General features: G+C 47.1%; 4 protein-coding genes across 8 annotated transcripts in view; 3 read left to right on the top strand and 1 right to left on the bottom strand.

Annotated features, from left to right (window-relative positions):
• The window catches only part of lrrc45 (leucine rich repeat containing 45), an 8,506-nt gene extending 4,813 nt beyond the window's left edge, over positions 1 to 3,693 (bottom strand). Inside the window, exons 1-9 of one of the 3 annotated variants that reach the window (XM_084485986.1) lie at positions 3,616 to 3,693; positions 2,902 to 2,987; positions 2,246 to 2,528; positions 1,905 to 1,966; positions 1,744 to 1,814; positions 1,229 to 1,407; positions 936 to 1,064; positions 344 to 456; positions 9 to 67 (exon numbers count right to left, since the gene is read on the bottom strand). In XM_084485986.1, coding sequence (XP_084342112.1) covers positions 9 to 67; positions 344 to 456; positions 936 to 1,064; positions 1,229 to 1,407; positions 1,744 to 1,814; positions 1,905 to 1,966; positions 2,246 to 2,510 — 878 coding nt within the window. In that variant the 5' untranslated portion in view covers positions 2,511 to 2,528; positions 2,902 to 2,987; positions 3,616 to 3,693. The remainder of the gene's footprint in view (positions 1 to 8; positions 68 to 343; positions 457 to 935; positions 1,065 to 1,228; positions 1,408 to 1,743; positions 1,815 to 1,904; positions 1,967 to 2,245; positions 2,529 to 2,901; positions 2,988 to 3,615) is intronic. The other 2 variants (XM_084485987.1, XM_084485988.1) reach the window with 2 other exon arrangements.
• A 771-nt stretch (positions 3,694 to 4,464) lies between these two features.
• galk1 (galactokinase 1) lies at positions 4,465 to 10,656 on the top strand. The gene is made up of 8 exons (XM_084485917.1): positions 4,465 to 4,725; positions 4,865 to 5,054; positions 5,367 to 5,486; positions 5,868 to 6,003; positions 6,530 to 6,711; positions 6,782 to 6,932; positions 7,422 to 7,584; positions 10,351 to 10,656. Exons 1-8 carry the CDS (start codon positions 4,564 to 4,566, stop codon positions 10,423 to 10,425), a joined length of 1,179 nt encoding a protein of 392 aa, XP_084342043.1. The 5' UTR covers positions 4,465 to 4,563; the 3' UTR covers positions 10,426 to 10,656.
• Positions 7,609 to 10,344, top strand: LOC311367089 (BTB/POZ domain-containing protein KCTD21-like). The gene is made up of 2 exons (XM_084485918.1): positions 7,609 to 9,056; positions 9,256 to 10,344. The coding sequence occupies exons 1-2, from the start codon at positions 8,649 to 8,651 to the stop codon at positions 9,736 to 9,738; spliced, it is 891 nt and encodes a 296-aa protein (XP_084342044.1). The 5' UTR covers positions 7,609 to 8,648; the 3' UTR covers positions 9,739 to 10,344.
• Positions 10,657 to 11,021: 365 nt separating the features above from the next.
• Positions 11,022 to 14,766, top strand: part of llgl2 (LLGL scribble cell polarity complex component 2) — a 28,590-nt gene continuing 24,845 nt past the window's right edge. For all 3 annotated transcript variants that reach the window (XM_084485888.1, XM_084485887.1, XM_084485886.1), the window contains exon 1: positions 11,022 to 11,313. The gene's annotated coding sequence lies outside the window, so the exon portion shown is untranslated. The remainder of the gene's footprint in view (positions 11,314 to 14,766) is intronic.

Below are 14,766 nucleotides of genomic sequence, written 5' to 3'. Positions count from 1 at the left end.
CTGCTCACCTGTTGGAGCGCCCCATCTCGTCCCTCTGGCGGTCAATCGTCTCCATCAGGCTCAGATACTGAAAGAAAGACAGCCGCGTGGACGTCAGAGCTGCAGGAGTGAAGGACTTAGTGGCATCGAGCCGTGTCGTCACAGATTGCAACCAAGTGGATCTTATGTCAGGGAGATTATGTTTTGATTTGCGCAACACATCTGTTTCGAGGCTTTGTCCTCGGCCACAGGGGTGCGGCGGCCGAGGGGAACCAAATAATGGGAGTGAAAAAAGGGAAAACAGTCAGTCGCGTTTATCCTCTACTTCGATCTTTCAAATGCATCTGCCGGGCTGAGGCGTCACCTGCCGGCCCTTCTCCTGCTTCAGGGAGTTGATCTCCCTGCTGAGCACCTTGCTCCTGCTGCGGCCCTCGTTGAGCAGCGACCTCTTGTCTGAGTTGTGTCCCGTGGCCTGCTCTGGTGGTGGTGAGGGGGGGGGGGGGGGGGGGGGGAGAGAGGTGACAGGGATGGAGAGTGTGAGCAGGGACTGTTAGGCTGTGACAGCCGAGGCTCCGATGGAGGAACATAAAGATGTAAATATAGCATGTGTGAATGTGTGTATTGTCATGTGCGCGTGTGATTGTGCGTGTAAAATGGTCCTCATTTATATAGTGCTTTTATCCAAAGCGCTTTACAGTGTTGACTGACATTCACCCATTCATGCACACATTCACACACCGACGGCGGAGTCGACCACGCGGGGCGACAGCCAGTTCGTCAGGAGCAATTAGGGTGAGGCGTCTTGCTCAGGGACACCACGACACTCAGCTAGGAGGAGCCGGGGATCGAACCAGCAACCTTGCGGTTACCAGCCAACCCGCTCTACCTCCTGAGCTAATGCCGCCCTTTTGTGCATGTGTGATTGTGCGTGTGCGTGTGTATGTGAGCTCCAGTACCTAGAGCTTTGAGCGTGTCACTAGGTACGTTGTTTCCTGCCATCTCCAGCTGCACCAGGGTCTGGTTCTGCTGCAGAGCCTCCAGGAGAGACCGGCCCCCCAGCAGGCCCATGTTGTTCCACCGGAGATCTAGAAGGACATGAAGATGGAGGGAAGGGTCGGAATTCATTCTCTGCATTTAACCTATCCCTGTCCTAACCACTACACTACCCTTTGTGGCAGGGCAGGAGTGTTCCTTCAAGAAGGACCTTATTGACATTTTTGTTTTGTGTTATCTACAGCCTCTGGTTCACCTAACACTTCCAGGGCGCCGTTCCGCTTCAGCACCATCGCCAGCTCTGAGGCCCCCTGGTGGGTGATCTGGTTGTTGCGGAGGTCCAGCTGGGTCAGAGTTCCGTTGGCGGACAGGCCTTCGCAGAACAGGGAGAAGGCTTCGTCCCACATGCCCAGGGCGTTCCACTCCAGCACCAGCCTGCAAACGGCAAACACGGAACAGATGTAGTAAGACTGTAGTCGATGCAGCTGTAGGAGGGTTCCAACCCTCTGATCTCACGGTCCTTAAAATACGTTTGAGCCCGCCATCTTGGTACATGTTGACCAAAAATGTGAGGATAACCAGAATAACCTGTGTTTATTTGATTTATTATAATGATAAGATTTAGAAAAATGATAATCCCATACTGTTCCAATACAGGCCTAGTTCTCCCATACTGCCATACTGTTCTCCCATACTGTTCCAATGCAGGCCTAGTTCTGTCATAGATATATAATACAGACGATAAGGATTTATTTGGTTTTATCGTCTTACCTTTGGATGGTCTTGTTTCGTGCCAATAACTTCCCCAAGGCCTCAGCACCAGTTGACCTGAGGTTATTCCCCTGAGACAACACATTTTATATTATATATTCACACATACTGTACCATTACTACCATCTTATCTTTGAACGATCTGGTATGTATGGCCTTACCTTCAGATCCAGTACTTTAATAGTGGTATTGGTGAAGAATCCACTCAGTAGGCCCTTAGCACCTTAGGGTAATAAGAGGCAAATGAAAAAAGAGCTTGACCTTGAGATGCAAATGTTACGTACGATACATACACAATAATACACACACTGCTACATCTGCTCTAAGTTGGAGCCCCATGCACTATATTATTATGTAGGTAGGTAAACTCCACAAATGATACAATACAAAATCCAACATTAGATACATAAGACAAGCACACTGTGGCCTGACACGTTTCTGAAAGAAAAAAGTGTGTGCGTGCGTGCGTGCGTGTGTGTGAACGTCACCATGTCAAGCTCACCTTCCTCGCTGAGCATGCAGTCGCTGAGCGAGACCTCGGTGAACACGCTGTCGTTCTGGAACACCCGACCCAGGGCCAGGCACGTGTCCGCAGAGAGGCTCTGCCCGCTCAGGTCCAGCCGGGCCCCGCCGCCGCCGCCCCCGCCATCGCCACCGCCGCCGCCGCCGCTTCGTCTCTCCTGAAGGAGCCGGGCCAGGACGGACTCCTGCGGCTCCACGCCCGCCTCCTTACACACACGCACAAAGGTCCGCCGGAAGTCCTCCATTGGGCCGTGGCTCTGGAGCTGGAGGTCGTGACATGATGGGTGAGAATCGCCTGCGCTATATACAGTATATATATATGTATTATAGGTTTTAAAAGATGATTTGCAGAATGATGAGAAATGGATCTTGCAGACTAGCATTCATTAAGATTCAGTGGTTATATATACAACCACTGTGTTGTATTATATACAGTACATATATATAATCTCACTGTATATTTATCTAGATATGTATATATGCACTGTATGTATATCATTGAATCAAGATACAAGTTTGGTTGTTAGGTAAGTCTAACCCTCTGTGAAGAAAAGTGTGTGTAAAATGACATAATGTAATGTCATGTAATGTATTGTGAAAACCCAGCACAAAAATAGTAGCCTATTGAGATTTCACCTCTCTAAATGAGAGTGGTCCTTGCTGGTCCGTCCTTATCCTTCACCTAAACCTCTCTTCCTTGCATCATCCCTGCATGCACATCTCTGCAAGACGACCACAGAGGAAAAGGCCAGAACAATGACACACCACATACATGTTTGCAGGGGAAGCTAAAATGCTACATAGAGTTAGAAGAAAATGGTATAAAATGGCTTCAGGAAGTTCACTAGTACTGCATGATGATAATCATTGGTGGTAAGTTACCAACTGTAGAGCTGAGCTGAACAGCACGGTTACTGACTTGTTGATTAAAGAACAGGTCCTCCACACTTTAAACTGCAGCTTCCACATTTACCCGATTGTAAAAAACGAAATGACAATCATGCAATCAAGTCGTGATCATTGATCATACTGTCATTGACCCTAAGACTAAGAACACCACAGGCTAAGAAGCTATGGTGCATAGCAACACACACAAACAAAATAGTAGATAGAGAAAAGCTTCTTGAGTCAATTGTCCTAATCCAATACACAACACCCTGACTGCTACTAGTAGGCAGTAAGCCCTGAGAAGCTGAGCTGAGTTGTTGGTAAACAACTCTGATCCTACCATGCTGATCGAAGCTGTTTTTTTGGGGGTTTTTTTTTACTGCTTCAAAAGTATTTCGTGAGCAATAGTGAGCGGTGGTGGTGCAAATATCGACTAATTAAAATCATAAGAGAAGCACAAACTTTTAGGCGACGATTACATTTCCATGATTTTCAACAATCGTTGATGTTTTGTTTAGGTTGTGCTGCTGACGGTTGAGAGAGAAACCGGAAGCGGCAACAATATTATTATGAACCAGTGAGCGGTTAGGGCCGCAAAGCATGTCGGTTAATGAAGTTCATTGCGTTTTCCCAGCGGGCGTCCAACACTGAACACACCCAATCCAAATTTAATTTGGCTCTTTAAGCTTTCGTGTAATGGTTGTTGTAATGTAACATTTAGTTCCATTTAGTTAGTGAGTTTTATTTATTTTATTTATTTATAAATTAAAATACATTTTTAAATGGCGCGACCAAAACAGCAGAGGGAGCCCTAATATACACCATTGAGTGAATGTTCAACAAGTCTATATTTTTGTATCTAACACTATCGATGCATAAAATCACGATTAAATTGTAGTTTATTGAAAACATGTGACGCATAAAAAAATAAAATTGGTGAGAAAAATAAACTAAAAGTATTGGAGGATGCGGGCATCGATCCCGCTACTTCTCGCATGCTAAGCGAGCGCTCTACCATTTGAGCTAATCCCCCTGCCTACCGTACACCGTGTTAAATAGAGAAAAAAAACCACATGAGTTCAAATGGAATGAAGCGTTTGGTTGGACGTCGGATGAGCATGAATGTATATATTTTTTTATTGTGTGGAGAAATGCGTTGTATTTACAAATACAGACATATAAGTCAGAAAACAACGCTGAAACAATGAGGCAGTCCTTCTACCAATCATATCCTCTAACGTTGCAGCCAGAGGATTATGTTATTTCTCAAACAGGAAGTGTTGTGAATCACATGTTCAATACAACATTTTGACCACACACACTTTTAGTAGACTAGACTTTGGAACTTTATGTCACCCGATCGCATCCCCCTTTCCACACCGCCTGGGGGATTTGTACCAAGTGTCTGCTATGGCCAGTCCGGTTCCAGCTGTTTGTGATGTTGTGGCAGAGGCCCGTCGACTGTACGAGCAGAGCTTTGGCTCCAGTCCCGAGGTGGTGGTGTGTGCCCCCGGCAGAGTCAATCTGATTGGCGAGCACACCGACTACAATGATGGATTCGTACTACCAATGGTAACGTTATAACCATCTACATTTTTAACACCGTCTGTTCATTCATTCAAGTAGAGCAGTTAACCATTCGTTCAGAATATGACGTGCATGCATGAAATACATTTATTTATACAGTCCATTTTCTGTCCATTTGATGAAGGCCCTTGCCCTGGTGACGGTTGTTGTGGGAAGCCCGGACCCTAGCCAAGCCGTCACCGTAGTAACGGCAAATAAGGATGTTGAGGAGCCCAGGAGAGTCGATTTCTACTTGCCCAGTGACGGCTCAACGCTGTCTCCAGGGCAACCAGGATGGGCTAACTACGTCAAGGGTGTTGTGCAACATTATAGGGGTAAACAATCGATTAATGGTCCCTTTGTCTCTGGCAAACACTGAACACTGACAACTTTAACGGAAATGTAACTTTAATGGCATGTGAATGTCAATAACGTACGGCAATGCATGCTTGTGTTGGGGCGTTATAACATTGTTGTAATTGTATGTATTGGGTTACAAATAGGGCTTTTGGGGGGTAAAGATGAGGTGGCACACAACCCCTCATGGAAATAATATGAAAAACGTATCTCCATTCGCAGCTGTGTGTATGCTATGCCGCATGGAGGAATGCTATCACAGTGTTTGTCATTGTCTCCCCGGCCTCCAGCCTCACCTCTGCCGGGGTTCAAGGCTGTGATCGCTAGCACCGTGCCGCTGGGCGGAGGTTTGTCCAGCTCCGCCTCTCTGGAAGTGGCCACGTACACCTTCCTCCAGCAGCTCCAGCCAGGTCTGTCACATCAGAGTGGGGAACAGGTTCTAACATTCAATCCTTTTACCTGCAAAAGTGAAATATATTCTGCTGGCCAAGGAATTCTTTTAATATGCAGCCATGAATTTACCCTTCCAAATGGTCAAATGTATAAGCCATTGGCTGTTGGCTGTTGGCAACTTCAGACCACGTCTAAACATTGTTCCACAGAATGTCCCAGAATCGGCTCCTACATCATGCATTGTGCTGATGCTAAACATCACTATTTTGATAACGTGGGGTTAAACCACCATGTTGTACTGTACACAAAACTTCCGTGCCGTTGGTTGTTTATTTTCTGAATTAAACTGCAAAAGCTGACTTCAGCCTTGATTGTTGTCATGCTCCTGATGTCCACAGACGACGGAGACCAGGTGGCGAAGGCCGTGGCTTGTCAGCAGGCCGAGCACTCGCACGCCGGTGTCCCCTGTGGCATCATGGACCAGCTCGTGTCTGTGCTGGGCCAGGAGGGTCAGGCCTTGCTGATTGACTGCAGGTTGTTTCATGCAATTAACTTTAATGCGGTCAGTGTTTATAGTTCTGTTTAGTTCCCACCGAGAACAGGTTCTACACTACACAGGACTCCTGCAAACTACTAAATATTAAAGTAAATAACACCTAGAATGCTGTGTTTGTTAATACAAATGTACACATTTCCAGTTTGACTTATACAGGCAGAATATTTTACAGCTTTTCAAGATTCAAGATGTTTTATTTGTCATATGCACATTACAGACGCAGTTGCTCGCAATGAAATTGAAGTCTTAGGCTCCTTCAACAGTGCAATATAAAGAAAAGTAAAAGTTTAGAGAAACACAAGTAAGAGAGCTAAGCCTAAATAAACAAATAAATAAATAAACTACAATACTGGACATACAAAATACATACAAATATAATAATAATAGCTGTAATATATAATAATATATAATAACAATAATAACTAAGGTATAAATAGATGCAGCGTAGAGTGAGCTAGGCCGTCCTAAGCATTTTCCAATCTGTTTTTAAACTAAACTTTTCAGGTCCATGGAGGCCACCCCTGTTCCGCTGTCGGACCCGAGTGTTGTCATCCTCATCACCAACTCCAATGTCAAACACTCCCTGACCGGCAGCGAGTATCCAACCAGACGCAAACAATGCATGGAAGCCGCTGCCATCCTGGGCAAGCGTAGTCTTCGGGACGCAACCCTGAAAGACCTGGAGGGTGAGGACGAAAGCCTCAAACCGCAAAGACTTTCCTGTTGCATGTTCATTCACCTCCTATTTTGTGTTAGACGCCAGGAGCCGCATGGACCAGGTGACCTATAGCAGAGCCCGCCACGTGATCCAGGAGATCCAGAGGACTGTCCAAGGGGCTGAAGCTCTCAAGAGGGGCTTATACGAAGAATTTGGCAAACTGATGGTGGACAGCCACAACTCACTCAGGTAATGGTTAAGAGCAACAAAAAAATTACGGGGAAGAGCCACAACTCCCTAAGGTGATGGTTAAGGCCTGGGTAAACTTAAAATAACATTGAAATTGCCGTGTTGGCAATTTGATTGTCGGTTTGCGACCAAATCGAAGCCAAGCATTGGGCTGTGATTGCTGCAGTGTGTGCTGCAGTGTAGCTGATGACCCCCCCCCCCCCCCCCACCCCCCACCACCATAGAACGCCGCCTGCAGTCGGTCAACAATACAATTCTATTCGTGGTCCGTCATTAAACAAACAACCCACAGAACGCAGGGACTTTATTGTACCATGTCGAAGCTGGCGCGGTCGACAGCTTATGAGAACACAGTTTCTATTTCATTTGAAGTATATCTGGGCGTTTTGATTTCGATGTACCCAAATGCTGACATGTTGTATTGAGATTTTACTTGGAAATGTAAATTCACTATATAGGTTAGATGATCCCTTGTTTCTGTCCTTCCAGGGACCTTTATGAGGTGAGCTGTAGAGAGCTGGATGAGCTGGTGTCGGCGGCCATGGAGGTGAAAGGGGTGTTTGGCAGCCGAATGACAGGAGGGGGCTTCGGGGGATGCACTGTAACTTTACTGCAGGCCCACGCCGTTGACAGGGCGATACTGCACATGCAGGTCAGGTTATACACACACACACACACACACACACACACACACACACACACACACACACACACACACACACACACACACACACACACACACACACACACACAGGGCACACATACACAGGGCACATTAATATTTGAGGGCTTAACCCCTACAGTTGACTTTCCTTTATTGCAAACGTGAACCCCAATGATGCATTAAATGAAATGAATTAAGTGAATATCATTGCTGTATTTAATGATTTCATGTTTCGGGAAAACTATTGTATTTTGAAACAATGACTTGGCAACTAAGTCGATGAGTAAGGCTTTGTCTTAAAGACAATTTCCAGTGTTACTGTCGCTTTAAGGAGGGGGACATTGCAGATGAATTGCCCAGTCCCCCGTGTCTTGCCCGGACAGCCCCAGAATGTGAGTGGTGGTGGGGGGGGGGGGGGGGGGGGTACGAGCAGTGAATAAGAGTGAGCGCCATACAGGCTGAGGCAGAAGTGTCTGGCTATTAGCATGCTAGTCGGGTCACACTGCCCCTCGATCCCTTTTCTCCAAGGCTGCTGACACGACGGGCGTTACGCAACTGGCCTGCTGTTGGCTAGCAACACAGACCCCATCCACAAGGCTGTGGGAGAAACATCAACAGACATTAGTAAGCTGTAATAAGTTGATCATGCCGGGGATGTAGATCATCTGAAAATATGTTTATCTTCATTAATTAATGGAAGGCAGCGAATATAAGAATTCTATATTTTAGTTGTAATCATATTTTGTGGTAGACTTCACATAGCCATAGACTTGGCAGAATTCCAAGCATCTTTTGTAGCTCAAGCTACTATTTCTCCATTACTTCTTTGGCTCAAAGAGGGAAAATCAGCCCCCCCCAAAAAAAAGTTGAGACTTGAAACTTGCAACTCTGAGTTGCCCACCTCCCTTCGCCAGGACCTCCTTCTCATTACAGCTGCAGTTGCAAAACAAGAAGAAGAACACAGCTCGACGCCCCACTAGGGTTGAAGCAAGTGACCCGGGATCGTAAAAAAGTTGTGACACACGTGAAAGGTCGGCGACCCTTGCACCGAGATGCTGAACCTTAACTCGACCGAGAGCAACAGTGGCTCCCTGCGCGACCCGGTGTCGCTCAACGTTGGCGGGGAACTTTACACCACGACTTTGGACACGCTGACGCGCTGCCGCGACTCGATGCTCGGGGCCATGTTCAGCGGTCAGATCCCCCCGCTGAGGGACCGGCGGGGGAACGTTTTCATCGACCGCGACGGGAAAGTGTTCCGGCACATTCTCAATTATCTGCGGTCCAGCTCCCTGGACCTGCCGGACGTGTATTCCGAGCTGCCGCTGCTGCGTCGGGAGGCCGATTTCTTTCAGATACGCCCCCTGCTGGAGGAGATTACGCGCTGCGAGGCGTCCGCGCCACTCAGCCTCCGAGGGGGGCCCCTAGGAGCCATGCTGATGGTGGATGTTGACTGCAAGGTGTGTGTGTGTGTGTGTGTGTGTGTGTGTGTGTGTGTGTGTGTGTGTGTGTGTGTGTGAGAGATAGAGAGACACGTGAGCCCATATGAAACGAGAGAGTTTGTTTGTGTTGAACGACATCACAGGACCAGTTCTTCTGTTTGTGTGCGCTCTCCAGGTCGGTCTTGTCAGCGTCTTCTGCCGTCTCTCTTTTTTGCAGGTGCGCGTGCTGCACTTTAACTTGCGCAGGGGGCCAGAGAACTACGAGCTCCGCACGTGCTCTGTGCGCGTCTTCACCGCCAACCTCTTTTGCACCTGGAGGGCCTTCGTGGGGATGCTTTGCGAGCGCTTTTCTTACCGCACGGCCCAGGGCCTCAGCTCCCTGCATCCGTCAAACGCTGGCCAAAACCGTCTGAAGCTGGAATGGGTGCCCCGGCCCGAGGAGCTGCCCCAGGACCAGTACAACAAGCAGCGCTACCGCGCACTCACCGTCTTCCTGCCCGAGGTCGAGCAGGTGCCGTCCGGTGACGTCATAGAGGCGCGACACGGCAGCCAGCAGCACCAACAGGAGATTCGAGACATGCAGGGTTTTGTGGAGGAGCTGCTGTCGTTGTCCCTGGCCGAAGGGTTCAAGGTCGATTTGGTGACCCCTGACCCAAAGGACATTCTCAACTGCAACTCTCTTCGTTTGGTTAAGGGCTGATTTGCTGCAGGATTGATCTTTGATACTAGAGCACACACAGGAGGATTGCTAACAGTCGTCCGTTAATCTTTTAACCCCAGGATTTGACTAAAGGTCGTTTCTTAACAAGGATAGATGACATAAAAAAAAAATACTTTAACTGATTTTCTATAAATACTCAGTGTACCATTCTAAACAACAATTTAACACAACTCTACAGTACTCACACACACACACACACACACACACACACACACACACACACACACACACACACACGCGTGCGCACACGCACACTTCCCCTTTACTTGGGATGGGACATGGGGTATATTTAGTAAGGAGGAAGCCATAGTAAAGGAAGTGTGCGAAGGAAAAGATTTGTTGTGCTCTATCTCCTTCCTCTTCTTGAAAGCTCCAAGCAGGATGGGGTGAGTTGGGCATGCGTCCACTAAGTGTAACTAACTGTTGAAAGACTGATGTTAGATTAGGGTTTGGTTCTAGTGAATGCCAACTAGTAGTGGACATTAAAGTAACCCTTTAACCATGTGCTTGTATTTATTTTTTTGTTTGATATTTAATATTTTCTTTTTGATACACACACTATAAATGTATGGTTTCTTTATTTCTCAACAGGAACGCTACAGTGGAACCCCAACGTTCTACGTCACCACTCCGTCCGCGGGAGCCCGTGTTCTGAGTCTGTCCTGACCTGAAGTGCTGCAGGCTTTTCATCTCAATTTTTTTACTATTTCTAAACAAAGAGGAGCATTCCTTTGGATGATTGTATTATTGATTTGATAGGATTAGCTTTCCTTTGATTATGGGCAGTAGAGTGGTTCAGTCAGTGGCCGTAGCTGTCTGAACTTATAGCAGTATTCATGTGTGAAGTGATCTTTGAAATGTTTTTCAAAAATAATTAATAAAGAAATTGTATCAGAATTCGGTTTCAAGTTGAATGGTTGGTTTCCTTTCTAAAGTAAATTATGTAATTATTTTATATTAAACCTAGTGGTAATCGATTTGGAATGCATGCACGTTAACATGAAGTATTTTTGGCTAATCTTATCCGATATTGTTTCATATGTAACCATACAATAATTTACGATAAAGGTCTATACACGGATTGTCTATGGCTATTATTATTATAGCATCTTGAGTGTTTTCTTTTTCCGCAGACACACATACACACATCTTGTGTGCAGACGAAGCCACTGATTGACGGGAAGTGTAGTTCTACTCGGAGGAAGGGGGTGGGACTTAAGGGAGGAGTTAGCAAGACAGTCAAGTTTAGCCTAGCCCTGGACGCGCCGATCAGGAAACATCGAGGCTGCCGCAGTGGAACTAACAGAAAGATTAGGATCTGTACAGAAGTTTTTAAACCGGGAAAGAAACGATATATTCCGCGTGAAATTATTGCGGCCAGACACGGTAAAGCGCGGTTATTCCCAGCTCAAGTCGTTTTTCCCTCTCCCCGGGGGTTTGGATAAGCGGAGCTTCGCAAGCCTCACAAACATTGAGCATCAGCCGTGGGGGGATTTCAACCAGCGACTCTTCTAAACGTCGGACATTGGCTGCGAGACGAGCGCTTCGAGTCAGGTGAGTTTTGAGAAAGAGGGCCCGTCGTTTCGTTAACACCTTCACGGTACGGACGACCGCCGCCGCCCACAGGTGTCTTCTTCTTCTCCTCCTTGCGAGCCGGCCGGGGGTCCGTCAGGAGCGGTCCGTCCAGCCGTACGGTCCGCCGGAACACACCGCGGAGGACCACAACATGGTCCGACCCCAGTGTGGGTTGCCGTGCGCTCCGGATGGACGGTCGGTCCTATTAGCTAGACGGTAGCTAGTAGCCCAGCTAGTTAGTGTGTGTGTGTGTGTGTGTGTGTGTGTGTGTGTCAATCAAGTCAACAACTCAAAACAGGGAAATGTTAATTAGCTTAGCTTTAGCTCGTCTACGTCTGGCTGTGGCTGGGCAGAACCGTGCATGACCCCCATTCATTGCTGCTGCTTGAGATGATTCCACCCTGCGTTCAGGGCTGGAAAGCGACACAGAAAAAGGTCAATAATGTGTGTAACTTGATTAAAAAAAACAAAAAACAGCTCCACTCCCTATCTAAGCGTGTGCATTTTTTTTTAAGTACGTGTCAATGTTTTGCCACAGGGAAAAACAAATGATGTACTCGTTTAACTTTGATAAGGGACGCCACCGTTTGTCAAGGTGTGTCTCCACCTCGTTTGTAGTGCAGGGCTTTTTGAGCCAACTGTGGTTTCATTCGTGAGTAATTGTGTGTTTGGGGTAGGGGCGTGGGTCTTGTGTTGCAGTCGATATGGTTATACCGGTTTGTCAAGTTTGAGGGGGAATTTAGAGTCAAATGACAGCAATCGCACCTAGCCCCCCTACTTGATGTGTGATGAAGCGTTACAGATCCGTGCCACAGAGCTCAGTCCGACATGTCCATGGATACCTGCTGCTGCTGCTCGTTGACAGCACAGCTAAACGAGCTGTCATGACCAGTGCAAATACCCCGTGTCAGAAACCCAAACCTAATATTTTATGAGTTTAACGACTCGGAACGTGTGCGGTTCTCGGCCACCTGATGCATCTACATGACAAAAGCCTCCCGTCCTGTAAGCAGGTTACTGGTGGAGGACAGTGTTCCGTGTGAGCTCCCACCTGCACCAAGCCAAGGCTCGCCCAACAAAACCCCTTTGTTCTCAAAGAGTTTCTACCTGCATGGTCTACCTGAAACTATTATGAGGGCAAAACAGGCGCTGCTCCCAGGTTTTGGCTGAGGTCGAAGACAACAACTTGGCTGCTCGCCTGACAATATACCAATGGTGACTGATGTATATTATTAGTTTTGGAAGTTATGAAAAAGTGGGTCTCCACTTTGTAAACACTGAAGTGCTGTTTACTGGATTGTATTTTTGTTTTTAATTTCCAAGCCACATGTATAACTGTTTTTTAGTTTTTCTTTGTTTTTGTATATAAAAATCCTACCCACCTACCTACCTGCCCAGGTCGACATTTCTGAGAGGCTCTGTTGCTCTGTTTTGAAATAACAATGAAAAGCCTGATGGCCAGCCTTGCATGAATAAATTTGTGCGATTTGTGTTTCCTCTTTGGCATTATAACAATGTGGCCGACATGATGAACCAGAAAGAAACTTGGCTGGTAAATAATGAGGTGATGCAGGAAGTCGTTTTTTCACACCTTCTATAGCTGCAACAAAATACAGGTCAGCGAGGAGGACATACTATAACAGCTCTTGAATGAAAAGTTTTCATTCATTGCTTAGGTGTCATTGGTCATGTTTATTTATTGCCAAAGACAAAGGCAGATCATTGTCAGTGCTGTGTTTTTATCAGCAGTTATTGCTGGCTAGTCAGTAAAATAATGTCAATGACTCTTCAACTACATTAAATAACGGCCGGTCAGTGTTGGCTCATGACACCCACCCCAATCCCCTCTCCCATATCGCTCTCTGGCCCTAGTTCTGATTACAGGAAAGAAGGCGGGGGGGGGGGGGGCGGCGTTTTTAAAAGTGGAGTGGGGTCGCGGGGCATCCTGTCGGGCCCCACCCTGCATTGACAAGATCTTGTTTCTGTTGTGTTGAGGGACAGTGCAGGAGGGAGAGCATCTCTCTCTATAGCTATTGCCCTCCCATAAGCGAAGACAAGGGGGCCCTCCCTCACTGACCTTCTCTCTCTGTGGTCGCATTCTTGTAGCAGGAAAACTGATCTGTCATGTTGTGTGCATAATTACTGTTGTCTGAAAGGCACAACATAACGGTTAAAGAGCCACACGCGAGGGTGTCCAGTGTCCAACGTCACACTCCAAAAATACAGAGATCCCCTCTCAAACGGTTTCCAAGAGTGCACTGATATGACCACTCGACCATCGTCTGATGTCCGGAGTGAGCACTGGGCTCGCGTTTGCCAAGAATAACCAGAGTGTACGGCAAGCTGCGTGAGTCACACTCAGGGGTCAGGGAATGTCCTTTTGTAATCCCATACATCAAGGAATGTTACGGAATTGTTAGTAAGACGGATATATGCCTGATTGGGTTTGCAAGCCACTCTCGGGAGTCAGGGGCTACGCGGCGTCGAAGGAAGCCCGAATGTCATAAGCATCGTAGGGAATATCAACATCACAAACTAGATGTATGACGGATGTGGTAGAGTGTACACCAGGTTATGGCCCTGGCCCTAGGCTGTAGTATCTAATGAAGCTGTGTAACTGGTTCTTCCGTGTCCATGTGACTAGTGGGTTCTTTCTGTGTTTTTTTTATTTGGCACCGATGCAGTCTTTGACATGAGTCGCAGGAAGGTTGGTTTCTGATGAACACCGACGCCAGCTCTTGTTATGGGCGGGGCAGTCTATAATTCAGGCTCTCTTCCTTGACTTTGGCAAGTGCTGACATAGCTGCCTGTTGTGTAATGCCACAATTACAATATTTTGGATGCCGGGCATTTTCCAGCAACACATTCTGTCAGTCAGGGGGAGTATGCTAGCTATGCTGTTTTAGAGACCGAAGAGCCCCTCTCAGCCAAGCAGAGAGCGTTTCCTCCTTCCTTGTGTAGGCATGTTCATCCAGGCCGGCGTGTATATTCAGTCTCTTCTTTTTCATTAAAGTCCTTTCGCACCTCGGTTGGATCAGTTGATATGCTGGGAATCGGGTGACATCATCCTGGATTGTGGAAGAATGGAAATCACCCCGGTTGTGATTCGCCAGAGGCATCAGAACGGTTTTCAAAGGAAGAATTAAATTGGGAAAACGTATGCCGGTTGGAAGGAGAGGAATGAGTAGTGATTAAGTGTGTTTTAGTGATTTTTAGATCTGAGCTTGCAGACGATAAGGGCTGTTGTATGAGGCCCGCGTCTCGTCACAGGTAAATATCTCTGCCTCAGATAAAGACGTTTGACATTGGCAGCGTGGCTCACACAGGAAGCCTTTGTCACTACTACCTCGTTTGCCACACTGGGGGTCGTTGCTCCTATTCGGTCATCGGATATTCCAGGAAAGGAAAAAATCTATACTCACTGTAGGAATG

This window comes from Micromesistius poutassou, assembly GCF_964030765.1.
Source record: "Micromesistius poutassou genome assembly, chromosome: 21".
NCBI lineage: Eukaryota > Metazoa > Chordata > Actinopteri > Gadiformes > Gadidae > Micromesistius > Micromesistius poutassou.
The sequence above is the reverse complement of the archived record's forward strand: the minus strand, read 5'-3'. Positions and strand labels throughout refer to the sequence as shown.